A 26,507-nucleotide genomic window follows, 5' to 3' on the forward strand; every position below is an offset into this window, starting at 1 on the left:
AGTCATAGATAAGCCTAACGATATAATTGGACCACACGTTGACGATATAGAAGATGATAATGAAACGTTCGCAGATGCGAAAGCTGATGAAGAGCCGGTTATACCAGCTGATGAAGAGCCGGTTTTACCAGCTGATGAAGTGGTAATGCCGAAAACAGAAAAAGACTTACCAGAAGGCTGGACGAGGAAAGTGTCAATATGGCAATCTGGAGCAACGAAAGGGGGTGCTGACACTTCTTACTACCGTCCAGATGGCGTTAAATTTCGTTCCAAGCCGGAAGTTAAGCGATATATGGAACGAAATGGGCTCACACACGATCTGGCACCCTTCGCATTTTCACGACAAGCTGCTAAGAAAGCAGTCAAGGGTTTCCTTCAAGGTAGCAAAACCGGAAGTAAAGAGAATGACGATGTTCCTGAAGCATTGCCGCATACTGTACCGATATAATCATACCAACTACATACCAGGAAGCGATGAAGTCTGAACAAGTCGAAAAGTGGCAACAGGCTATGCAAGAAGAAGTAGATACGCTAAAAGAGCGCGAAGTTACAGAACTTGTGGAAAAACCAGAGACGGGAAAGATTATTGGATGTCGCTGGATCTATACGTTGAAGCGCGATAGCGAAGGGAAAATATCTCGCTATAGGGCTAGACTGGTGGCCCAAGGATTCAATCAGAAGGAAGGTGAAGATTACGACACCACCTTTTCTCCGGTGATACACTTTGGGTTAATCCGACTGTTTATCGTACTATTCGTCGTTAGTCTTGGCTGGACCCATAAGCATTTAGACGTGAAAAATGCCTATTTGTATGGAAATCTCGACCAGAACATATTCATGAAGCAAATACCAGGATTTCACGTTGCGAATACCTCCAATTATTGTCTGCGGCTTCAAAAGGCGTTATATGGACTTCCCCAAAGCGGTAGGCAATGGTTCATAGAACTTGACCGGAGTTTCCAAGACATTGGATTCAAGAAACTAACTGGAACGAACTGTATTTATTATTTGCCGCATTGCGCGGTAATCCTCGCATACTTCGATGACTTGGTAGTACTTGCAAAGAATGACGATATCCAGCAAGAAATTTTCACAGTTATTTCTCAGCGTTTCGTAATCAAGGATCTCGGTCCAATACAGAAATTACTCGGAGTCGATTTTGAGTTCAGAGAAGACGGATCATTAAAAATACACCAAGCGTCGTATATAGACAATATTAAACGAAGTTATGGTATCAACGTAGAAATACCTGTGAGCCTTCCGGTGGCTTCAGGTGTCATTCTAACACGGAAAGACTGTCCTACCAACGAAATGGAACAAGAACGCATGAAGCAGTTCCCGTATCGGTCATTAATCGGAAGTTTATTGTTTATTGCACAGAGAACCCGTCCGGACATTTTGTTCTCTGTAATCGCCCTATCCCAGTATAGCAGTAATCCAGGATTCTCACATTGGTGTCACCTTTGTCAACTGACGAGATACGTGGTGTCCACAGCAAAGCATGGTCTCATCTATGAATGCCAGCAGAATCCGGAACTTTCTATATATAGCGACAGCGACTGGGGTTCTGATCGAGATACAAGGAAATCCACTAGCGGTTACGCAGTACAACTGGGAACATCTACCGAATTCTGGAGGTCTCTACGACAGAAGTCCGTATCCCTCTCGACAATGGAGGCGGAGTATGTTGCAGTATCCGAGGCCACTAAAGAATTACTCTGGCTTATACCGATAATCCAAGAACTAGAGCAATTTGGTGTATATATCAGACATCCCACGATTTACTGTGATAATCAATCTGCCATCTTCTTTTCCGAAAACTGTGTAGAGAACCATCGATCTAAGCACATTGACATTAGATACCATTTTGTACGGGATATATTAGCTAAAAATGTGTTTAAGTTAAAGTTTGTAGAAACCAAAAAGAACCTAGCTGATATTTTTACTAAATTGTTTGGGAAAATGAATTTTGTTAACGGAATTAAGATGTTAAATATTGAATAGCTAATGTGTAATTGTTGAAAGTATTTATTAATCAAAGTATAGAATTTTGTATTATGTCAAAGAGGGCGACTGTGAGATTATGAACTTTGCCCTAATGTTTAAATTCACCACTAGTGGCGCCCTAGTAACTTTAGCCTATTCATGAGTCAGCTTTCTCAATGCACATTGTCAGTCAGTCAGTCTAGTTTTGGGTATCATGACGGACGGTTCATGTACCCTTCTCACCCTCGCCTTTAATTTAATTTATTATGTAAATACGTTAGTTAACCTTGTTTATTAAAAGCCTTAGTTATATAATTTCCCCATTGTTATTTATTCGGGAACACATTTAATACCCTTACATAACAAAAAACATCTCTGTGAACGGCTATACCATTGCAAAAACTGCTATAAAATAATAGATTTTGAGAGACGTAATACTGAGCATACATGTGGGGAAATATATTGTCAAGTCTGCGGGAAACATCAACCTCAGCCCTCTGGACTCCATCCCCCATCCTTACGGGACGCCACCCACGGCAAACAGGTGGGACAGGTTTTACGCGAGCCATTGTCGAGAACCGCAACCTAAGCAAAGGAGGGAAGTTTTACAAGGACCATTGCCAACGCTTAGTTTGGCACGTCCACGATGACCAACCGGCATGAGTAACTCTACCGGCGACGCTCATTGCTTCACAGGTGCACGCAAGCCACGCCACAACGTCAAGGTGGTACCCATAAGGGTCCTGGTGATTCACAGACTACATTTCGTCGACGAAATTCGTCGAGTTAATACCTCTGAAAAGAATAACTGCAGATGCCAGCGCAACCCCTCAAGAACTTTGTTTACCGATGGGGAGCGCCAAGAAAGATCCTGAGCGATCCAGGAACCCAATTCGTTTCGTCCTTATGGCACGACACAGGCAAATTATTAACCATAGGGCCAAAAGTTGATGAGGGGAAAAATATGAAAATGGCCAAAAGTCGCGAGGCATCAGAGTTTCGACGTAGTTGGCCCTTTTATTGGCGTAGCTATATTGGGCCTATTTACTCCCTTAAAATAGGTCTTGTTTTTATTTGCGGTTACGCGGTTACCTTCGTCTGCTATTGTGTATACTAGAACTTCCTCGATTTGTGTTTGTAGCCAGGACAGAGTAGCTGGTAATGTTTTAAAAGGCATTTGAAGGTATAATATGGATTTAAGTAAGGTTATCGAAGCAATAGAAGAGCACATGAAACTAGATACCTTTAAAACAAATCTCGGTAATTTAACTCAATTAAACCTACATGAAGCATGTTTTAAAAACTCTGTTGACGTTGTTGAAAGAGAACACTTAGCCCTGAAAAATATTATTACAAAGCTACGTGAGAATTATGCATTGAAATATTTCGCAGGCTTTAGAGGCAAATTGTTTGTGGTGTCACAGAACTCAAAGGGTGATAAAAATAAAGATAAAACATTGAATATCAAACTGAAAACAACAAAAGTCAAGGGAAAAGCTAAGGAAAAAGAGGCAAAAGCTTTCAAAATTACAATGAAAAACAACAAGACACAGAAAGAGTATTTACCATAGACGACAGCTCTTAGAGAGATAATAAAACCTAGTGAAGCCAATGGTAAAACAAGTCAAACCGAAGCAAAACCAAATCAAACGGGAGAAAAGCCTACTGAAACCAAAGCAAAAAAGAATTTTAAGAAAAAAAAGCCACATGTTGAATTAGAGATTCAGAAACGTTCTTCCAAGAGGGTTTCGTCCAAGCCAAAATACTTAAACGACTTCAAAACATAAATCAGACACGTTGAGTCGTTGACAGTATTTAGAATTTTTAATGTTCCTTTTAAGATCTCATATTATTAAACGTACAATGAAAAATGGAGTTCTGACATTTAAGTTATAGCTTGTTTCTATTTCACATTGGCGTATTGAAGGGCCAGTGAAAAGGAAACCTATTCTCTCCCCCTCAAACTGCTTACAGAATATTTTGAAAATTTTGCTTCACATACACGATATCCTTTTCCGGAATGATACGCAAAATTGATGCTGGTTATTTTGCCCTTTGCCTTACACTTTTTCTAAGATAACAAGCTTTCCACTACACTTCCATTTAATCGTTTTGACATCAAATAATATTCAGCATAACTCGTGCAATATTCGCACGGTTTTTTCAGATTCAAAGATCTTTGACTTTTTTACCCAACCTTAAAAAAATGCATACTGACACTTCCCCATTATCGTCAATTAGAACCTTTATTCCCCATTGTGGCATGATAAAATATCATCTCTAGATACTTAAAATCTTCTATAAATTAGGAACAATATTAGGGTATTTGCAAGATCAATAAATAATGAAAGTAAAATGGTTACCTCTGAATTCCGCAGATGAGTATTTTCCTGAATTAATAGAGAATTTGTTTTTTTTGGTACCTTTATTATGAAACCACGATTTCAATTCATCGAAGACTTCAATCTAATGTGTAAATAATTAATTTCATTTGATGAGAAATGGTGAATATTATAAGCTTTTAACAAGCATGCACTTTTAACAAAGTTAACAACTTAGCAACAGAATATAGAAGGCTCGTTTGGTTTATTATGATAAAGGCTTAACATTACCTGTGGATTATCTTCTATTTTTCTCTCCATCATTATATCCTGTGAACGCCTGATATGACATGATTAGGTTATCGCGATCTAATTCCTTATAGCGTGTATTTCGAACATACTTTTATTTTGAAATGAAATGACTCGTTAATAGCTTTACAATTACCTTTGCCATGTGTAATTGGCGAGTTGTTCTGAGTACACTTTATTATGAAAGGCGGCGATTAAATAATGATGTTATAATCATTGCAGTAACCGTAATAGTGTGTAGCCCCTCGACGAAACTGAATTTTATCTCCATTTCTTCGGTTACCACATTCGAATGCACCTAAAAATTTATTTTATCTCCTTTGAAAATAATGAACGAATGAATTTGTATTCAAGGTAGAAATGGCAGGACCGGCCGATATTTTGGGTATGTTCGGAAGTACTACCCACCCGGAATTCCACTTCAAAGCAGAGTTGATGCTACGAAAGGGGTAGAAAAGCCTAATTACCTTCCCGGAATTAACACCATCCACCGAGAATGAGAAAGGGTGTACATTCATGGATCTGGAGGGAATTCTTAGAGCCCAAACAAAAATAAAATCACATTTCTGGTTTACAGACCCTTTTTACCTACTAACTATTGAAAATTTTGGAAAATACATACTGAGTAACCAACCCACAAGGGCGAGGCGCCAGAAGAGACGCCAGTCGCCAGAGTGAGCCCAAGTTCACTGCTTGCGGGAGGCGCACTCGCCCTGAATCTAGCGGGGTTTCTTGGTGCCAAGGAGGATACCGCAATGGCGGCCTCGCCACTTTGCGTAGGTGTTTATGTATGTAATTTCCTAAATGGTCTATACGGTAGATGCCGTAGCTTTCTCGTAGCCAGGAGGATTTATAAGAGAGGAGGTTCAGAGCCAGATAATATGCACGTAGTCCGCAGCTCATAAAATAACACTGTGGTATTTCCCTGTTGCCATGATTACCACTACCCACTCACGGCAAGAGAGCGTACGTTCTCGCTCATGCGTTCAAGCCCCCTTCCTCTAGCCTCATGTGCTTTTTTGTAATTTTGAATATTCCTCTTTTGAAAGAACGATCACGTGACGCGCGCCTTTACAAACAGCTTACGCGCCGATGCATGTTTTTTTAACCTGATCATTTCCAAAACGAGTCTTTTCTCTTACACATCCTCCTTGTTTTAGCGAGCTGTCGTAAACATTTTCCAACACGAGGAAGTCCAACGCCATCACACCCTTACCCCACTAAAATAGCGAAGCAACCAGTCCACAACCTCTACCCACTATAATGCCAATAAGGACGAATACATACATCCCCCTGGCTAATTCTCACCTGGTATTATCTATCATTTATGTTGCTAACAAAGACCAAATTTGTTTTGCAATACTCCATGTGGTTTTCAATGTGCTAAGGTTGTACAGTACCCAAACATTATTTAAGGCTATACAGTTTGTCAATACGCTATAAAGTTTACAAAGAGTGCCACGTAAACTTGAGGAATGCCTGCCCCATTCAATACTCGCGGGATACAGTGGCCATGACACTTTAAAGTGCTATTTCTAGTTTAGCATACGTTTTTTCTCCTTTCCTAAATCGTAGAAAATGTCTTTAGCCCACCTATTCTCTCCCAAACATGTCGCGATTGAAAGCTACAATAGTTTGAAGCGCTACACCCTTTCTATCTTGAAGCTGGCAGTTTAACAGCTATATGATTAGCCACGGTTATACGAGAAGGAATGACAACATTGTATAGAAAACCCTGGTTGCTAAAGTCTTGTCTATATACATATATAGGTAGGAAAACTAGTTCTGAAGTTGTAAGACTAGTGAAAGTCAGGACCAAAACCGAGGGGTCGGCCATTCATGAAATCCCGTACGCTACCCGCGAAATTCAACTTTAAAAATCCGAAATCAATGCTGATCTGGAAATCTCATAAACATTCCGAAATGAGCAACGAAATCAGTAAAGAAATCGCGAAATACATTACAAAATTCAGGAAATCCAAAATCAAAAGAAATCACAAAATTCGAGGAAATCACGGGATAAACCTCAAAATCCAACGAAATCAAGGGAAATCCAACGAAATGCGAAGAAATCAAATCGGATTTCGAAATCCCGTACACTTTTTCCAAAACGTCCGACCCCTCGACCAATATACACTGAATCCTTACAAAGTTTTTATAAATACGAAGTTTGAAAAAATATTCTAACTATACATAGTTTACACGCAAGGAGGATTCATACCATTTGCACAAGGAGACCAGGCAACTTAGAGCGTAAAATAGCGGACGATTTTACGCTCTAAGTCGCTTTATCTGAATGGTCTCCTTGTGTCTCATGCCTGTAAACTATGAGTGTCCACTTAAAATATCGCGAGTGTCCACTTAAAATATCGCGAGTGTCGACTTAAAATATCGCGAGTGTCCACTTAAAATATCGCGAGTGTCCACTTAAAATATCGCGAGTGTCCATTTGAAATATCGCGAGTGTCCATTTAAAATATCGCGAGTATTAGTCTCGACTATTCGCAAGTATTAGTCTCGACTATTCGCGAGTATTAGCCTCAACTATTCGCGAGTATTAGCCTCAACTATTCGCGAGTATTGGCCACGACTATTTGCGAGTATTAGCCTCGACTATTCGCTGTAATCTAATCTATGATCTAACCGTTATCTCAGTACTCAACCTCACAATAGGGCGTCACCCAGGCTGTAATCTAGGCTGACCTATTGGGCCTACAGTCACTCACTCTCACTGTAGCACTGAATAAAGATAGATAAATCTATTATCGGCTCCTTGTGAAATATTCAAATATTTCTTTGTAATTTTTTATTTTTTTATTTCTTTCTTAACTATCAAACTCTAAATTCAAAATCTTAAAGAACACCTGTATAAATAAACTACCAAACTCTTTTTTTATACTGTATATTATCCTATTTTTTGTAAAACCTAAAAATATCTTTGTGAAGCAAGAGAGTTGGGGTCCAGGGATTTACCAGTGATGCACATGTGAGATAAACATCTTTGACGTCATGGAAAAAATGGGTGTCACTTGGTAAACCCCTGGGCCACGCTCTCTAGCTATAAAAAAACCCTTTGTACGGTCCCAGGACCGAGAGATTGTAAAATGCCTTTGAAAAATAAACCAGAATGCTTACACGAGTCAACAAGGATAGTCGCTCTCGAGTTTTCTCAACCCTCTCCCAAATGGAGAAAAAACACTTAGATAAAAAATTCAAATAATTAAACAAAGAAAAATTAAACGTATTTTTAGTCGGTACGTTTATTAAATAATTAAGTCTCTGCCAAGAGCAAAAAAGAATACCCTAGAAATCCCAACCAAAAGTATAAGGATTTTCAATATGGTGCACTGCAAACCCGGGAAAAACACTCGGTATTTAAAAAACAAAGGACTAAAATTAGGCAAAATCCAAAAACGCGTTAACAAGCCCAAAAGGATTGAAACGCGAGCGCGTACCCAAAAGGATTAATTTAAACGCGTGAAACAAAAGTGCAAGTGAACTCGTTTACGGACCCAAATGGACCCAAAACGGTAAAGTTACAAATTTAAAAATTAAACAATAAACAATTATGGCCGTAAATCAAACGCCAGAAGAAATCGCGAAAGCCTTAGCTGACGCGACGGAATTAAAGAATCAAAGAGCATCGCGAAAGACTGTTCAACCTAACACTACAACGGCTATAAATCAGCTTCAAAAATTAATTAAAGCCACGGTAATTAATTCTGACGATATTGAGGATCAATTAGCTATCCTGGAATTAAAAGAATCGGCTCTGGAACATTTAAACGCCGTTATTTATTCGCTCGCGGACGGTTGTGATGAAACGGAACTCGCCAGTGAATTTGACTCAGTCGAAAAATACAGAACTGAAATCAAACTCATCAAAAACCAAGTGACGAGGGCCATAAAAAAGGCGGGAATTGTTCTCGACGACCAACTATCCATTGCATCATCGTCAACGGCTGCCAATCCAGCGTCCTCAGCCACTCAACAGGATTTAATCACCTTACTACAAGCGACTCAAGAAGCCAGGCTGGTACCCTTGACTGTCGAAAAGTTCTACGGGGACCCCTCGGATTGGACAAAATTTTGGAGCAACTTCGAAAGCGTCGTCGACTCCAAGACCAACTTGAAAAAGGTACAGAAATTCAGCTACTTAAAGTCCTATCTTGGAGGCAAAGCATTAAGAAAAATATCGGGAATGAAACCTTCAGATCAAAGCTATGATGAAGCCGTAAGAATATTAAACAAGTTGGGAAAACCAAAATATTACCTCTCCGAGTCAAGAGGTGTACTACTACAAACTTATTTACCTAGAAGTAAAAATTTACGAAATATTGAAGCAGTATTCCAAACATAGCGAATGTACAGTAAAGCAGACGACATTTTACATCCAATAAGGATAAATCTTGGACACATGGAAATCAGTCAATGGGGAAAAGAACAGGAAATTAAGTCTACGCTTCAGCTGATTACCCTATATTCTGATATCTACATTCACAACTGGTTTGCAGTGTAAACTCTATCGTCTCGTCTCACCTCAACAATATTCTTAGTTTGCCAACATGAATGTTAACGTTAAATAACACCAAAGCTAAATTGTAGCTAGACGCACTAATAGTCAATGCGCACCATAAAGAGAATAATAAGTCTGTCTGTAGCTACTACCCGTTTACCATTAGCCCCTTCACTAATCTAATTGCCAACATGATCTTTTCTTCCATTATAAAATCTTAACCTGATTATTCAAGAGTGTATTTAACTTTCGGCTCACTCTGAACCGTTGATGTCTCTTCATTTCAGACACGAAAATCAAAGCCAAAAGTTTAATTCACCCCAGGCCTCAATTATTTACTCTTTGTTTCACTAAGCCTATTGCGCATAATACTTGTTATACCCGCCGGAGTCTAGGTATTAGTTTTCTTCATGAAATCACTAAACCAAGGATTATTCTATATACAGATGTAGTATAGCTTAAGCAGTGTATAAACAGCCATTTCAAATAACAATATTAAAAAAAATCTTTGGAATATCAAAATGAAACAGAGCTTTAAAGCTACAAAAGTACTAAATGCATCATAATTACGAAAAATGCTTCCACATATTCACTTTATATTATGGAAAAAGAGAATATTAAGGTTCTGTATGATTTCTTAACACATCAACACAAGGCTAACTGCTAACGCGACGCACTAGTGTAACAATGGACGGACACACACAGACAAAAACATAGACTGCTTTTTAACTCTTTCCGTATTAATTTTGAGTTGAGAAACAAGATTATCTTAAATATTAAAATAAATATAATTAATATTAAATATTTTCTTCGTCAGATGTTTGCCTTATTGAGCGTTACATCGTTTTGATAAAGAACAATTAAACATTCTTGAGAGATTTGACTAATATTGGCGTTTGAAATGAGGCATACGCCGGTTGCTTCGCCTTACTCAAATAGGTAGTATATAAGGGTGTCGAACTACAGCTAAAAGCAAGAACAACCGCAATTGCGAAAACCTTTGGTGGACAACCCACCCTAGGGAGGCTAGACGTTTCTCGTAACCCTAGCTGATCGCCGCGAATGTCTTAACCAAACGATGACGATGGAGTTAGAAGCCAATGAGACAGATTGGTGTCTATGTGGAATAGACGGAAGACCAGTAGATGGTGGTGTTTAGAACCCAGTATGTACAGACTGGTGTCCAAGTGGGATGGACCAAGACCAGAAGATGGTGGTGATTAGAAGCCAGTATATACAGACTGGTGTCCATGTGGGATGGACGAAGACAAAAAGATGGTGGTGATTAGAAGCCAGTAAGTACAGACTGGTGTCCGCGTAGGATGGACAAAGACCAGAAGATGGTGGTGTGAAAACTCAAGTAGAGGAGCCATTTCCGTGATTGTGAAAGCAGTTCGGAAATGGCGAACACGTTTGCTCCGATTTGGAAACTGCGAACGCGGTCACGTGGGTGTAACAACAGACACACACACAAACAGACACACACGATTGTTACAGAACCTCTCCGTGACATACGTCACTCGGAGAGGTAAAAATCAATTGGGTAGAGACGAACTGGTCTCGCGTCCACATGAAGGTTTTATTCTCTTTAAAACCTGTAGAAAGCTCTAAGGATTTGGTCGCTTTAGAAAATTTATATAATATCGCGGACACGCATGTTAGAAGTTTGAAATCTGTAGGAATTCATAAATCTGAAAACGGGTTATACTTATGTCCAAAATTATTAAGTTGTATACCCAAAGATATGAGGTTAGAATTTAAAAAAGAAAAGGGTGTCGCGGCCGAATGGGACGCGAAAGCGATCCTTGAATTTTTGGGGTCAGAGGTTGAATCTAGGCAAACATGTCGCTTATTGGGTAGTATGTATGGCGACTCTGAAGCCAACTGTGCATGAAAATGCAAAACCAAAACAAAAATACGAAAATAAGCCAAATAGGGCTAGCGCGTACGTCACAAATTAAATGTAATTCCTCAGGTAACGCCTCAAGAAACAGAGGCCCGTATTGCATATTTTGCAAAGAGCAAACGCATCACACGTCAAACTGCACCAACTTCGGGTTGGAGGAAAAAATAAAGCTCATTAAAAATAACGAGCGATGTGAAATTTGTTTAAGATTCGGGCACCCAACAAAAGATTGCACTTCGCCCTACAAAACGTGCAAAATCTGTAACAATTCGAATCATAACGCGGCATTGTGCGAGAAAAACAACGCGAATAAGAAAAATAATAGCAAGCAAGACGTAGAAAAACAAGCTGTGAACATCAATTCGGTCAAGTGTGAAAGATCGGTTTTACTTCAAACAGCCCAAGCGGTGGCTGGAAATCCGTCAACCCACCGGGAAACGCGAGTTCGCTGTCTCCTTGACAATGGAAGCCAAGGTAGCTTCGTGAAGAAATATCAAAAATGTTAAACCTATCCGTAGTCGGAAAATGCGAATTTAAAAGAAGAAACCTCGGTAATGAAAATCCAACGGAAGCGGTTAGAAATATCGTGAAGCTTACTCTTAAAAACGCGAAGCTTGGAGGAGAAAAAATCGAGATCGATGCTGTCGACGTACCGTATATCTGCGAAGGTGAAGCCACAGAAAATTCGGGCACGGTCCAGAAAATAGAATGCCAATTAAAGATGGTTATCAATTTGCAGACGAAATCAGTGGCCAAACGCCAGAAATGATAAAAATTGGAATCCAAATTGGCGGAGACGTATATTGGGAATTCGCTACATGAAAAATTGAGCGTTTTACCCAAAGATTAGTCGCCGTGGAAACGACCCTCGGTTGGGCTATTCAAGGTCCCGTAAAGTTGGGCAACATCGCCGTCGGAAGTTACGCGGTCAGCGTCCTAAAAGTCAGTTTAACTGAAAAAGACATCTCCAAAGTCGTTGAGTTCTTCTGGAATCTTGAAGGAATGGGAATCAGAGAAAAACCAAGTGATCCTACCAACATGGAAATATTAGAAGCCTTCCAGGAAGATATCAAGCAGGAAAACGGACGTTACGTGGTTAAATTTCCGTGGATAAGAAAAAAAGAAGCCCTTCCCGACAACTAAGCTATAGCTACCAAAAGAATGGAGGGATTGGCGCGAAAATTCGAAAAAGAACCCGAACTTTACGCGGATTATAAAGCTATAATCGACGACCAAATCACACAAGGTGTCGCGGAAGTAGTTTTGGACCCTGAAAACAAGAAGCCTGGAACGTATTATGTACCCCACCAGCCGGTCGTACGCTTGGAAAGTTTGACTACAAAATTAAGAGTCGTTTTCGACGCATCGAGCCACGACCATGGAGCACCCTCACTCAACGACTGTCTCAGCAGCGGTCCAAACTTAAACCCCGATATGCTGCAGTTAGTCTTAAAATTCAGAGTGAAGAAAATTGCCATAGTTGCCGATATCACCAAAGCGTTCTTGCAAGTTTCATTGGACTCGGATGATAGAGACTCGGTCCGTTTCTTGTGGATTAGAGAAGAAGATGGAAAATTAAATCTAAAGGAATTTCAAGTTATGCGCATGGCAAGGGTACCATTCGGCGTCACGTCAAGCCCGTACCTTTTGGCAGCCACCGTGAAAACCCACATTAAAAAATACCAGGAAACGGAACCAAAAGCCTTCGAAATTCTGAATGAAAGCTTGTACGTCGATGACCTCGCGGGAGGAGAGGACGACGTCCAAAGCGCGTATGAAATATCAAAATCTGCGTCAAAAATTATGGCGGGCGCAAAAATGGACTTGCGGAAGTGGCAAACGAATTCCGACAGTTTAAGAGAAATATGGAAGAATGAAACTGAGGATCCAAACACGAATATTAAATTCAGCGGAGAATCGGAACCAAAGGTTCCAAAAATACTGGGCTATGTCTGGGACCCAAAGTCCGATGCGGTATCAGTTGACCTCGAAAAATTAGTCAAGATGTCGCCGGAAAACAAAATTACAAAAAGAACTGTCCTCAGCACCGTCGCTCAGATTTTCGATCCCAACGAGATTCACGCGCCATATACCATACGGGCAAAAATAATCTTTCAAAGTCTATGGGAATTAAAATTAAAATGGGGCGAAGAGCTCCCGGAAAACCTAAGAGAAAATTTCATGAACTGGCACGAGGTAATTAAATATTTGATGGAAGTCAAGATCCCTCGATGCTACTTCCAACCGGAAAATGAAACCATAAAACAAGAAATTCATTGTTTTACGGACTCCAACAAAAAGGCATACGCGGCCATCGTTTATCTGAGGTTCGTGACGTCAGACAATCAAACTCACGTCAGTTTCGTCACGGCAAAGAGTAGAGTAACTCCTCTAAAGGACGAAAGGCTCGAAATACCAAAATTGGAGCTCATGGACTGCCTGCTTGAAGCACGTTTAGCCAGAAACGTGGCAAAGATATTTAAAAACCAGGAAATTCCCATAAAAATGTGGTCGGATTCAAAATCTTGCTTGGCTTGGATAAGAAGGCCAGCCAAGAACTGGAAACCTTTCATTCAAAACAGGGCAGCCGAGATACAAGGGTTAGTGGATCCACAAAATTGGTCCCACTGCCCTCGAAAACAAAATCCGGCCGATTTGCCAACTCGTGGTATCAAAGGAAAGGATTTAAAAGAAAATACCCTTTGGTGGCACGGACCCTCTTGGCTTATACAGGCATAATTCCTTAGACAAAATTATCAGAATTTTAGCCTATCTGTACCAATTCAAAGAAGGAAAGAAAAACGCCGGCCCAATAACAGCGGATGAAATTTCAAGAGCTGAAATAAAATTAATCAAGGATGTCCAAATGTCATCTTATGAAGAAGAAATAAAAGCGCTTCAAGAAAAGAAACCGCTACCCAAAACTTCAAATATCTTGCCACTTAATCCAAGATTAAACGACCAAGGGTTATTATGTCTCGGAGGGAGAATAGAAGAGGCTGAATTCAGCTATGCCATAAAACATCCGGTTATTCTCCACAAAAAAGAAAGATTGGCCCACCTGCTCATGTTACGAAGCCATGAGCAAGTAAATCACGAAGGCATCCAAGCCACTGTGACGCAATCACGTGAAAAATATTGGATAATTGCTGGCAATTAGCAAAACATGTAGTAACAAGCTGTTACAAATGTAAAAAGTTCAACGCTAAGCCTTGCGACACGGATATGGGATTGATATCTAAGGATAGATAACGGAAGCACCCCCCCTTTTCGGTAATTGGCATTGACTTTGGCGGGCCCTTGATGGTTAAACTCGAGGGAAAAATAGAAAAATCGTACATCTGTTTATTTACGTGCAGTGTAACGCGCGCAGTACACCTTGAGCTCGTACCGTCACAAAGTACTTACGAGTTTCTCATGGCTCTGAGAAGAATGATTTCCCGTCGCGGTATCCCAACGACCATTTATTCAGACAACGCGAAAACATTTAAAAAGGCCGAAAGTGATTTAAAATCTATGTGGGAAAATTTAAAAAGCGACGCGGTTAAACAATTCTTTGGAAAAAAAGGAATCCACTGGAAGTTTATCGTTGAACGCGCACCCTGGTGGGGGGGACACTATGAAAGGCTAATAAAGTCAACAAAGGTTATCCTTAGAAAAACTTTAGGAAAGGCGTCTTTGACCTACCAGGAAGTCGAGACAATACTACACGAAACAGAGGCGGTCGTGAACTCGCGACCGATAACATACGTTTCAACAACGCTAACGAACCCGAACCCTTATCGGCAGCGCATTTGATAAATGGAAAACGATTAACATGTTTGCCACCCCAAAATTCAAAACCTCTAAAAAACCCTAGCACCCAAACCGAATTTGCCAAAAGGCTAAGATATAGGTGAGCTCTCCAAGAAAGACTCTGGAAACGTTGGAGGCAAGAGTACCTCTTAGAATTAAAAAGTATCCACCACGTTAAATTAGCTAAAACCCATACTCAAGTTAAAGTGGGTGACGTCATGATTGTCCATGAGGACCACGTACCTAAACTCATGTGGAAGCTAGGGGTAATAAAAGAAGTAATAGTGGAAGAGATTCAAAAATAAGATCATGTTTAGTTAAAATGGGAAATGGTAGTGAAATTAAGCGACCAATCCAATTATTGTACGCGCTAGAGCTTGATCAAAATGAAAATGTATCAAATGTATAAATTGTTTAAAATTGTAAAATTAATAAGCAAAAAAAATCCTAGTAATACTATGTATTACTCGCGGGAGTGTGAAATATTCAAATATTTCTTTGTATTTTTTTATTTTTTTATTTTTTTTCTTAACTATCAAACTCTAAATTCAAAATCTTAAAGAACACCTGTATAAATAAACTACCAAACTCTTTTTTATACTGTATCTAATCCTATTTTTTGTAAAACCTAAAAATACCTTTGTGAAGCAAGAGAGTTGGGGTCCAGGGATTTACCAGTGATGCACGTGTGAGATAAACATCTTTGACGTCATGGAAAAAATGGGTGGTCGCTTGGTAAACCCCTGGGCCACGCTCTCTAGCTATAAAAAACCCTTTGTACGGTCCCAGGACCGAGAGATTGTAAAATGCCTTTGAAAAATAAACTAGAATGCTTACACGAGTCAACAAGGTCAGTCGCTCTCGAGTTTCCTCAACCCTCTCCCAAATGAAGAAAAAATACTAAGAAAAAAAATTCAAATAATTAAACAAAAAAAAAATTAAACGTATTTTTCACCCGGTACGTTTTTTAAATAATTAAGTCTCTCCCAAGAGCAAAAAGAATACCCTAGAAATCCCAACCAAAATTATAAGGATTTGCTATAACATCAGCCGAAAAGATGAGAAGGCTACATTTGAATCCAGAATACAGAGAAAGAGAAAAAGCACAAAGACTAGAGAGATATGCGGCAAGAATGAAGCTAGAGAGGCAGTTGGTGTTCGGATCTCCTACTAGTCAGGGCCCATCTACCAGTCAAAGTTCTTTCACTCTGCAGGACCCATCAGCTTCAGAAATGGCATCTAATGTGAAACAAACATCAGCGGAAAAGATGAGAAGGCTACGTTTGAATCCAGAATACAGAGAAAGAGAAAAAGCTCAAAGACTAGAGAGATATGCGGCCAAAAAGAAGCGAGAGAGGCAGTTGGTGTTAGAATCTCCTCCTATTCAGAGCCCTTCTACCAGTCAAAGTTCTTTAACTGTTCAGAACCCATCAAAGTTCTTTAACTCTTCAGAACCCATCAACTAGTCAGAGTTCTTTAAGTCTTCAGAACCCATCAACTAGTCAGTGTTCTTTAACTCTTCAGAACCCATCAACAAGTCAGTGTTCTTTAACTCTTCAGAACCCATCAAAGTTCTTTAACTCTTCAGAACCCATCAACTAGTCAGAGTTCTTTAACTCTTCAGAACCCATCGACTAGTCAGAGTTCTTCATCACTGCCGGACCCATCGACTAGTCAGAGTTCTTCATCACTGCCGGACCCATCGACTAGTCAGAGTTCTTCAACTCTGCCGGACCCATCGACTAGTCAGAGTTCTTCATCACTGCCGGACCCATCGACTAGTCAGAGTTCTTCATCACTGCCGGACCCATCGACTAGTCAGAGTTCTTCATCACTGCCGGACCCATCGACTAGTCAGAGTTCTTCAACTCTGCCGGACCCATCGACTAGTCAGAGTTCTTCAACTCTGCCGGACCCATCGACTAGTCAGAGTTCTTTAACTCTTCAGAACCCATCGACTAGTCAGAGTTCTTCAACTCTGCCGGACCCATCGACTAATCCGAGTTCTTCAACTCTGCCGGACCCATCGACTAGTCATAGTTCTTCAACTCTGCCGGACCCATCGACTAGTCAGAGTTCTTCAACACTGCAGGACCCATCGACTAGTCAGAGTTCTTCAACTCTGCCGGACCCATCGACTAGTCAGAGGTCTTCAACTCTGCCGGACCCATCGACTAGTCAGAGGTCTTCAACTCTGCCGGACCCATCGACTAGTCAGAGTTCTTCAACTCTGCCGGACCCATCGACTAGTCAGAGCTCTTCAACACTGCCGGACCCATCGACTAGTCAGAGTTCTTCAACTCTGCCGGACCCATCGACTAGTCAGAGTTCTTCAACTCTGCCGGACCCATCGACTAGTCAGAGTTCTTCAACTCTGCCGGACCCATCGACTAGTCAGAGTTCTTCAACTCTGCCGGACCCATCGAATAGTTAGAGTTCTTCAACTCTGCCGGACCCATCGACTAGTCAGAGTTCTTCAACTCTGCCGGACCCATCGACTAGTCAGAGTTCTTCAACTCTGCCGGACCCATCGACTAGTCAGAGTTCTTCAACTCTGCCGGACCCATCGACTAGTCAGAGTTCTTCAACTCTGCCGGACCCATCGACTAGTCAGAGTTCTTCAACTCTGCCGGACCCATCGACTAGTCAGAGTTCTTCAACTCTGCCGGACCCATCGACTAGTCAGAGTTCTTCAACTCTGCCGGACCCATCGAATAGTCAGAGTTCTTCAACTCTGCCGGACCCATCGACTAGTCAGAGTTCTTCAACTCTGCCGGACCCATCGACTAGTCAGAGGTCTTCAATTCTGCCGGACCCATCGACTAGTCAGAGTTCTTCAACTCTGCCGGACCCATCGACTAGTCAGAGTTCTTCAACTCTGCCGGACCCATCGACTAGTCAGAGTTCTTCAACTCTGCCGGACTTATCGACTAGTCAGAGTTCTTCAATTCTGCCGGACTTATCGACTAGTCAGAGTTCTTCAACTCTGCCGGACCCATCGACTAGTCAGAGTTCTTCAACTCTGCCGGACCCATCGACTAGTCAGAGTTCTTCAACTCTGCCGGACCCATCGACTAGTCAGAGTTCTTCAACTCTGCCGGACCCATCGACTAGTCAGAGTTCTTCAACTCTGCCAGACCCATCGACTAGTCAGAGTTCTTCAACTCTGCCGGACCCATCGACTAGTCAGAGTTCTTCAACTCTGCCGGACCCATCGACTAGTCAGAGTTCTTCAACTCTGCCGGACCCATCGACTAGTCAGAGTTCTTCAACTCTGCCGGACCCATCGACTAGTCAGAGTTCTTCAACTCTGCCGGACCCATCGACTAGTCAGAGTTCTTCAACTCTGCCGGACCCATCGACTAGTCAGAGTTCTTCAACTCTGCCGGACCCATCGACTAGTCAGAGTTCTTCAACTCTGCCGGACCCATCGACTAGTCAGAGCTCTTCAACACTGCCGGACCCATCGACTAGTCAGAGTTCTTCAACACTGCCGGACCCATCGACTAGTCAGAGTTCTTCAACTCTGCCGGACCCATCGACTAGTCAGAGTTCTTCAACTCTGCCGGACCCATCGACTAGTCAGAGTTCTTCAACTCTGCCGGACCCATCGACTAGTCAGAGTTCTTCAACTCTGCCGGACCCATCGACTAGTCAGAGTTCTTCAACTCTGCCGGACCCATCGACTAGTCAGAGTTCTTCAACTCTGCCGGACCCATCGACTAGTCAGAGTTCTTCAACTCTGCCGGACCCATCGACTAGTCAGAGTTCTTCAACTCTGCCGGACCCATCGACTAGTCAGAGTTCTTCAACTCTGCCGGACCCATCGACTAGTCAGAGTTCTTCAACTCTGCCGGACCCATCGACTAGTCAGAGTTCTTCAACTCTGCCGGACCCATCGAATAGTCAGAGTTCTTCAACTCTGCCGGACCCATCGACTAGTCAGAGTTCTTCAACTCTGCCGGACCCATCGACTAGTCAGAGTTCTTCAACTCTGCCGGACCCATCGACTAGTCAGAGTTCTTCAACTCTGCCGGACCCATCGACTAGTCAGAGTTCTTCAACTCTGCCGGACCCATCGAATAGTTAGAGTTCTTCAACTCTGCCGGACCCATCGACTAGTCAGAGTTCTTCAACTCTGCCGGACCCATCGACTAGTCAGAGTTCTTCAACTCTGCCGGACCCATCGACTAGTCAGAGTTCTTCAACTCTGCCGGACCCATCGACTAGTCAGAGTTCTTCAACTCTGCCGGACCCATCGACTAGTCAGAGTTCTTCAACTCTGCCGGACCCATCGACTAGTCAGAGTTCTTCAACTCTGCCGGACCCATCGACTAGTCAGAGTTCTTCAACTCTGCCGGACCCATCGAATAGTCAGAGTTCTTCAACTCTGCCGGACCCATCGACTAGTCAGAGTTCTTCAACTCTGCCGGACCCATCGACTAGTCAGAGGTCTTCAATTCTGCCGGACCCATCGACTAGTCAGAGTTCTTCAACTCTGCCGGACCCATCGACTAGTCAGAGTTCTTCAACTCTGCCGGACCCATCGACTAGTCAGAGGTCTTCAATTCTGCCGGACTTATCGACTAGTCAGAGTTCTTCAACTCTGCCGGACCCATCGACTAGTCAGAGTTCTTCAACTCTGCCGGACCCATCGACTAGTCAGAGTTCTTCAACTCTGCCGGACCCATCGACTAGTCAGAGTTCTTCAACTCTGCCGGACCCATCGACTAGTCAGAGTTCTTCAACTCTGCCGGACCCATCGACTAGTCAGAGTTCTTCAACTCTGCCAGACCCATCGACTAGTCAGAGTTCTTCAACTCTGCCGGACCCATCGACTAGTCAGAGTTCTTCAACTCTGCCGGACCCATCGACTAGTCAGAGTTCTTCAACTCTGCCGGACCCATCGACTAGTCAGAGTTCTTCAACTCTGCCGGACCCATCGACTAGTCAGAGTTCTTCAACTCTGCCGGACCCATCGACTAGTCAGAGTTCTTCAACTCTGCCGGACCCATCGACTAGTCAGAGTTCTTCAACTCTGCCGGACCCATCGACTAGTCAGAGTTCTTCAACTCTGCCGGACCCATCGACTAGTCAGAGCTCTTCAACACTGCCGGACCCATCGACTAGTCAGAGTTCTTCAACTCTGCCGGACCCATCGACTAGTCAGAGTTCTTCAACTCTGCCGGACCCATCGACTAGTCAGAGTTCTTCAACTCTGCCGGACCCATCGACTAGTCAGAGTTCTTCAACTCTGCCGGACCCATCGAATAGTCAGAGTTCTTCAACTCTGCCGGACCCATCGACTAGTCAGAGTTCTTCAACTCTGCCGGACCCATCGACTAGTCAGAGTTCTTCAACTCTGCCGGACCCATCGACTAGTCAGAGTTCTTCAACTCTGCCGGACCCATCGACTAGTCAGAGTTCTTCAACTCTGCCGGACCCATCGACTAGTCAGAGTTCTTCAACTCTGCCGGACCCATCGACTAGTCAGAGTTCTTCAACTCTGCCGGACCCATCGACTAGTCAGAGTTCTTCAACTCTGCCGGACCCATCGACTAGTCAGAGTTCTTCAACTCTGCCGGACCCATCGAATAGTCAGAGTTCTTCAACTCTGCCGGACCCATCGACTAGTCAGAGTTCTTCAACTCTGCCGGACCCATCGACTAGTCAGAGGTCTTCAATTCTGCCGGACCCATCGACTAGTCAGAGTTCTTCAACTCTGCCGGACCCATCGACTAGTCAGAGGTCTTCAATTCTGCCGGACTTATCGACTAGTCAGAGTTCTTCAACTCTGCCGGACCCATCGACTAGTCAGAGTTCTTCAACTCTGCCGGACCCATCGACTAGTCAGAGTTCTTCAACTCTGCCGGACCCATCGACTAGTCAGAGTTCTTCAACTCTGCCGGACCCATCGACTAGTCAGAGTTCTTCAACTCTGCCGGACCCATCGACTAGTCAGAGTTCTTCAACTCTGCCAGACCCATCGACTAGTCAGAGTTCTTCAACTCTGCCGGACCCATCAACTAGTCAGAGTTCTTCAACTCTGCCGGACCCATCGACTAGTCAGAGTTCTTCAACTCTGCCGGACCCATCGACTAGTCAGAGTTCTTCAACTCTGCCGGACCCATCGACTAGTCAGAGTTCTTCAACTCTGCCGGACCCATCGAATAGTCAGAGTTCTTCAACTCTGCCGGACCCATCGACTAGTCAGAGTTCTTTAACTCTTCAGAACCCATCGACTAGTCAGAGTTCTTCAACTCTGCCGGACCCATCGACTAATCCGAGTTCTTCAACTCTGCCGGACCCATCGACTAGTCATAGTTCTTCAACTCTGCCGGACCCATCGACTAGTCAGAGTTCTTCAACTCTGCCGGACCCATCGACTAGTCAGAGGTCTTCAATTCTGCCGGACTTATCGACTAGTCAGAGTTCTTCAACTCTGCCGGACCCATCGACTAGTCAGAGTTCTTCAACTCTGCCGGACCCATCGACTAGTCAGAGTTCTTCAACTCTGCCGGACCCATCGACTAGTCAGAGTTCTTCAACTCTGCCGGACCCATCGACTAGTCAGAGTTCTTCAACTCTGCCGGACCCATCGAATAGTCAGAGTTCTTCAACTCTGCCGGACCCATCGACTAGTCAGAGTTCTTTAACTCTTCAGAACCCATCGACTAGTCAGAGTTCTTCAACTCTGCCGGACCCATCGACTAATCCGAGTTCTTCAACTCTGCCGGACCCATCGACTAGTCATAGTTCTTCAACTCTGCCGGACCCATCGACTAGTCAGAGTTCTTCAACTCTGCCGGACCCATCGACTAGTCAGAGGTCTTCAATTCTGCCGGACTTATCGACTAGTCAGAGTTCTTCAACTCTGCCGGACCCATCGACTAGTCAGAGTTCTTCAACTCTGCCGGACCCATCGACTAGTCAGAGTTCTTCAACTCTGCCGGACCCATCGACTAGTCAGAGTTCTTCAACTCTGCCGGACCCATCGACTAGTCAGAGTTCTTCAACTCTGCCGGACCCATCGACTAGTCAGAGTTCTTCAACTCTGCCAGACCCATCGACTAGTCAGAGTTCTTCAACTCTGCCGGACCCATCGACTAGTCAGAGTTCTTCAACTCTGCCGGACCCATCGACTAGTCAGAGTTCTTCAACTCTGCCGGACCCATCGACTAGTCAGAGTTCTTCAACTCTGCCGGACCCATCGACTAGTCAGAGTTCTTCAACTCTGCCGGACCCATCGACTAGTCAGAGTTCTTCAACTCTGCCGGACCCATCGACTAGTCAGAGTTCTTCAACTCTGCCGGACCCATCAACTAGTGTGGGCTTTACTTGTCAGGACATATCAGCTGGTCAGCATCCTTTAGCTTCAGTTGTGGATCAGAAAACTAATAACATGCAAAATTATCTTTTAAAACGGAGACAAAAGCGCACAGATTCAAATTATGCTCAATCGGAGTTAGAAACGGATAAACTTTCCAGGAAGAAAAGAAGAGGAAATATGGATTATGCTAAGGCGGAAATCCTGAGAGATAATTCTACAAGGCAAATTAGGCGTGAAAATTCTGTGTACTGTGAAGCCGAAAAATGGAGAGATAATTTGTCAAGAATTGAGAGGCGTCAAGATCCTAACTATAGAGAAGCCGAAATGCAGAGGGACAACGCTACAAGGCAGATTTGAAGACTTGATGAATTCGAGCTTATGACAGAGTATGCTAGGAGAACCGTTAGGAGACAACACTCACAATATTTCGAAAACACCTATCTGCAAAATATACACTGTAAAAAATAAGCGTGCTTTTGGCATTCAAAAATGATAGGGACCGTTCAATTTTGAACAAGTCTGTATTGAAGCGTTCACATTTAACCAGAGGCATTAAATTTTGAACAAGGAGTGTTTTAGGCGTTCAAACCCAACCATGAGCATTCATTTTTGAATCAAAACTTAACTCTAGCATTCATTTTTAACAGCTTATATATTACCATTCAAAAATGAATCCTTATCCCATTCAATTTTGAATAACCGCCTTGCGCTAATGAAGTGTTCAGATATGGTAGTTTTGGCGTTCTAATAGAATTGTATTAGTATTAGTATTAAAACAAGAGCGTTTTAGGCGTTCAAAAAAAGAACTATTTGACTTTCAATCTAGTGCATTATGGGCGTTCAAACGAATGTGATATGGGCATTGAAAAGAACGTGATATGGGCATTCAAACGAGTGCGATATGGGCCTTCAAACGACAGCGATATGGGCGTTCAAAAGAAAAAAGGGTTTAATGGGTATTCAAATATGAACGATATTGTTCAATCGCAAAAGGTGTGCAAAATAAAATTAATTCTGCCCTAAAATTAGTTGATTTCGCTGCTGTAAATTTGTACTACAAACAAACCTTTCATTAAAAATACAATAACTTCTCAACAATTTACTATAACTTGCTTATTTACTGTGAATTTAATATAAATTTGTCTGTATAATCATAATTATACTATAATATCAAAGGAAATGTTACGGATTATTGCGTATTTCACCTTTCCCTAATATTTACAAAGGCCTTCAAATGGTTTGATAATGTAATTTATAGCTACAATGTTATAATCGGAATGATCTTGATAATGAACACTTTTCTTAAGTTCAGACTTTCTTCATATAACTGAATTATTATTTAACACAACGGTTATGGTTTATGTGTTTCAAATTTACCTGCCCTCAGAAGATGTACAAGCTTAAAGCACATTAGATATCTTCCTTATCAGTGCGTATATTTAATATAGTATGCCTTACCATAACGCATTCAGCGATGAAATTTGAAATCAAATTTCTCTATTCAAAATTCAACGCTATAACTGTCAAATTTCAATACTTCATCAAACGCTTGTCCACCATGTATTATTAAATGGTGAATTGCTCAATTTTGAACGTAAGCACTTGAATATGAACGCTTGATCAAACTCTCCGATGTTGCTCAAAAATGAATGCATAAAAATTCACTATTAAACGTTTAATTTTCCAATTAAATTTGAGCGGTTTTCTGCTTAAATTTACACGATATACTAACCTCTTATGCGCCGTTCAAATATGAGTGAGTGAGCGTTTAATTTTAAACAATAGTGCTCTGTTCAAATTTTAACGCAAAGAAATTATTCAAATTTGAACGTTAAAGCATACAACCACAGTGTCGGGGCTATGCACGCCTAAGCATTCAAAGATGAACCTCACTTTTTTACAGTGTATTTGCGTCGTATGAAAACGAATTCCAAAAAGTGGTAGAATTATGCAAGGTACGTCCGTGAACCATCGAAATGTACTTTTACCTAATTTCGTGAAGTCGATTTTATTGATGAAATAAGTACCATTCTTATGGATATTATAGGCGATTCCCAGTCAGATTTCTTACACCCTGGATGGTTGGACTTCAAATAACCGGCTCCCATTTCTTGGAGTTACGTGCCATTGGATCGATATAAACTGGGAACTTAAGAACACCCTGATAGGCTTCGTACCATTTTCTCAACGCCACACTGGTTAAAATATTTGCACTGCCTTCGTGACCATCGTACAGGCTACAACTTCAAAGGTGAAGTACTAATTTTATGTGCAGCTGAAAGCGAGTGATACCAAACTAGTTCATTAGAGATAGTATTTCACTAGCTAGAGTTTAAATACACGGGAATTCGTGATGAAGTCCAAAATCAAAATAATTTAATGCAAACACTACCGTTGACCGGTTGAAAAAGCCGATCTCACAGTATTTTTAATTGTTCGAGCAATGCTTTATATCATATATGAACATTTATAGAATCGCTTTTTCACGCTCTTTTCGAAAATGCTACCCAAATTTCAATTGAATTTTATGAAGAATTAGTGACGCTGTAATTTTATCGCTCGAACTCTATATAAACTCAGTCTAATCTTACAAGTGAAATGTAAGATGTTAACGAACGTTTCAATATTTATAAACCGTAGGTTCTGGGTATTACGATGGATAATGCCAGTAATAATGATGCATTTGCTAAGGAATTACAATCCAAAAGTGCACAGCTCGGCATCAGATTTAGTGATGAAACACGTGTGCGCTGCTTTGCACACATCCTTAACCTAGCAGTTCAGAAATCGCAAGCGCAATACGAAAATGAAGCCGACTACGAGGATACAGCGGACGACATAAAGTTCAGCTAGCTAGCTACTTGGACCAAGTCATCTTGCGACTTATTGCCACTTATCTAACGCCTTTACAATGCATAGAGGGGTGGTGGCTAGCCCCTATGCCACAGCTAACCGACAGCGCCCTATACTAACTATTACCGTTAACCTCTGCAAGTTTTTGATGGAAAGGAGAAACCGGGTTAGACCGCGGAGGAAAACTCCTTTAACAAGCGGGGAGAGAACTTGCAAACTCTACGCAGAAGGATTTGTTCCCAGATTTTTCACCCGGTGCCACAGTCCGGGATCGAACCCGGGATCCTCTTGCTGCGAGGCGAAAGCGCTAACCACTACGCCACCCCACCGCTCTAACCACTACGCCACCCCACCGCTCTAACCACTACGCCACCCCACCGCAAATATCCATCGGGCATTCAGTAACTAAGGTACTGGATTACATCACACACTTTCTGAACGTCACGTTAATGAACGTAAAATTCATTTATATATTAGATAAGGGCTATAGTTTTGAAAATAAGACTGTCGAATCATAAAGAAATACACCTTTCCGATTTAAACGTATCATTTGGATTAAATGATCTTAAGGTCATTCTCGATGTATCTACGCGATGGAATTCAACATATGCGATGTTGGCTCGTGCAACATATCTAAAACAGGTAACCGTGTTACAACAAAAGGAGTGTGAAAACATCAAAACTCGCTTTGAATTACTAGCAACCAATGGTTTCTCCACATAGTAGAGTATTTAATATTGCCATTTTGAGGTTGAATTGATCAACTCTATGTTAGGGTTGTAAATCTCAATCTACCAATATTTTGTGTCCATATGTAAGGCACACTAAGTACGACATCTTATGTTTATTTTGTTCAGTCAATCGAAGCCCTTATTAAATCTGATGCCGATTTACGAAAATTCTCACTAAGTGATCCTGAATGGGAAAATATAGACACCCTTCTCGTGCTACTCAAGGTAATAACATTATGACATACTGGACGTCACTAACAAACTGGTCACATAACTTTATTATGTACGTTTACTGTTCACCAAATTCCACCTGTATTTTTAATTTAAATTGTTATTGTGACGCAAATACATTATTAAAATACTGTATTTGCAATTATCTTTGGGTAAAACCGTTGATAAACGCGGTTTTTTTGTGTCATGCTAACAAGCACAAATGTCTTTTTATAGGATTTCGACCTTGCAACAAAAACCAATTCGTCCAGTCAATATCCTACAATATCTGCTGTTATGCCTGCCTATTTCTGGTTGGTCGATAAGTTAGCAAAGGATCATAATGATCCAGTGATCAATGGTGCGTGTATGGTAGCTAAAGAAAAATTAGCTAACTACATTGAAATGTCTCGCACAGAAGCGTTTTGGGTGGCTATGGGTAAGAAGGTTTCCATACAAAATTACATTTACACAACGGGATGCAGATTATGTCCAAAAATAGCACGCAAGGCATATATCTGACGATATTTGAGGTGAAGTTCTAGGAACT

The 26,507-nt window shown here is 41.9% G+C and overlaps 2 protein-coding genes across 2 annotated transcripts; both read left to right on the plus strand.

Moving 5' to 3' along the window:
• The first annotated feature begins 8,184 nt into the window (after positions 1-8,184).
• LOC149666841 (uncharacterized) lies at positions 8,185-12,181 on the plus strand. Its single transcript, XM_089841645.1, has 5 exons — positions 8,185-8,850; positions 10,709-10,991; positions 11,108-11,512; positions 11,557-11,773; positions 11,884-12,181. The coding sequence occupies exons 1-5, from the start codon at positions 8,185-8,187 to the stop codon at positions 12,179-12,181; spliced, it is 1,869 nt and encodes a 622-aa protein (XP_089697771.1).
• Positions 12,182-12,199: 18 nt separating this feature from the next.
• Positions 12,200-14,198, plus strand: LOC149666842 (uncharacterized). Its single transcript, XM_089841646.1, has 2 exons — positions 12,200-13,706; positions 13,807-14,198. The coding sequence occupies exons 1-2, from the start codon at positions 12,200-12,202 to the stop codon at positions 14,196-14,198; spliced, it is 1,899 nt and encodes a 632-aa protein (XP_089697772.1).
• Positions 14,199-26,507: the final 12,309 nt, after the last annotated feature.

The sequence above is a fragment of the Phalangium opilio genome, unplaced genomic scaffold (genome assembly GCF_054372755.1).
Source record: "Phalangium opilio isolate 3A_F unplaced genomic scaffold, DU_Popi_V2 ptg000060l_1, whole genome shotgun sequence".
NCBI classification, from domain to species: Eukaryota; Metazoa; Arthropoda; class Arachnida; order Opiliones; family Phalangiidae; genus Phalangium; species Phalangium opilio.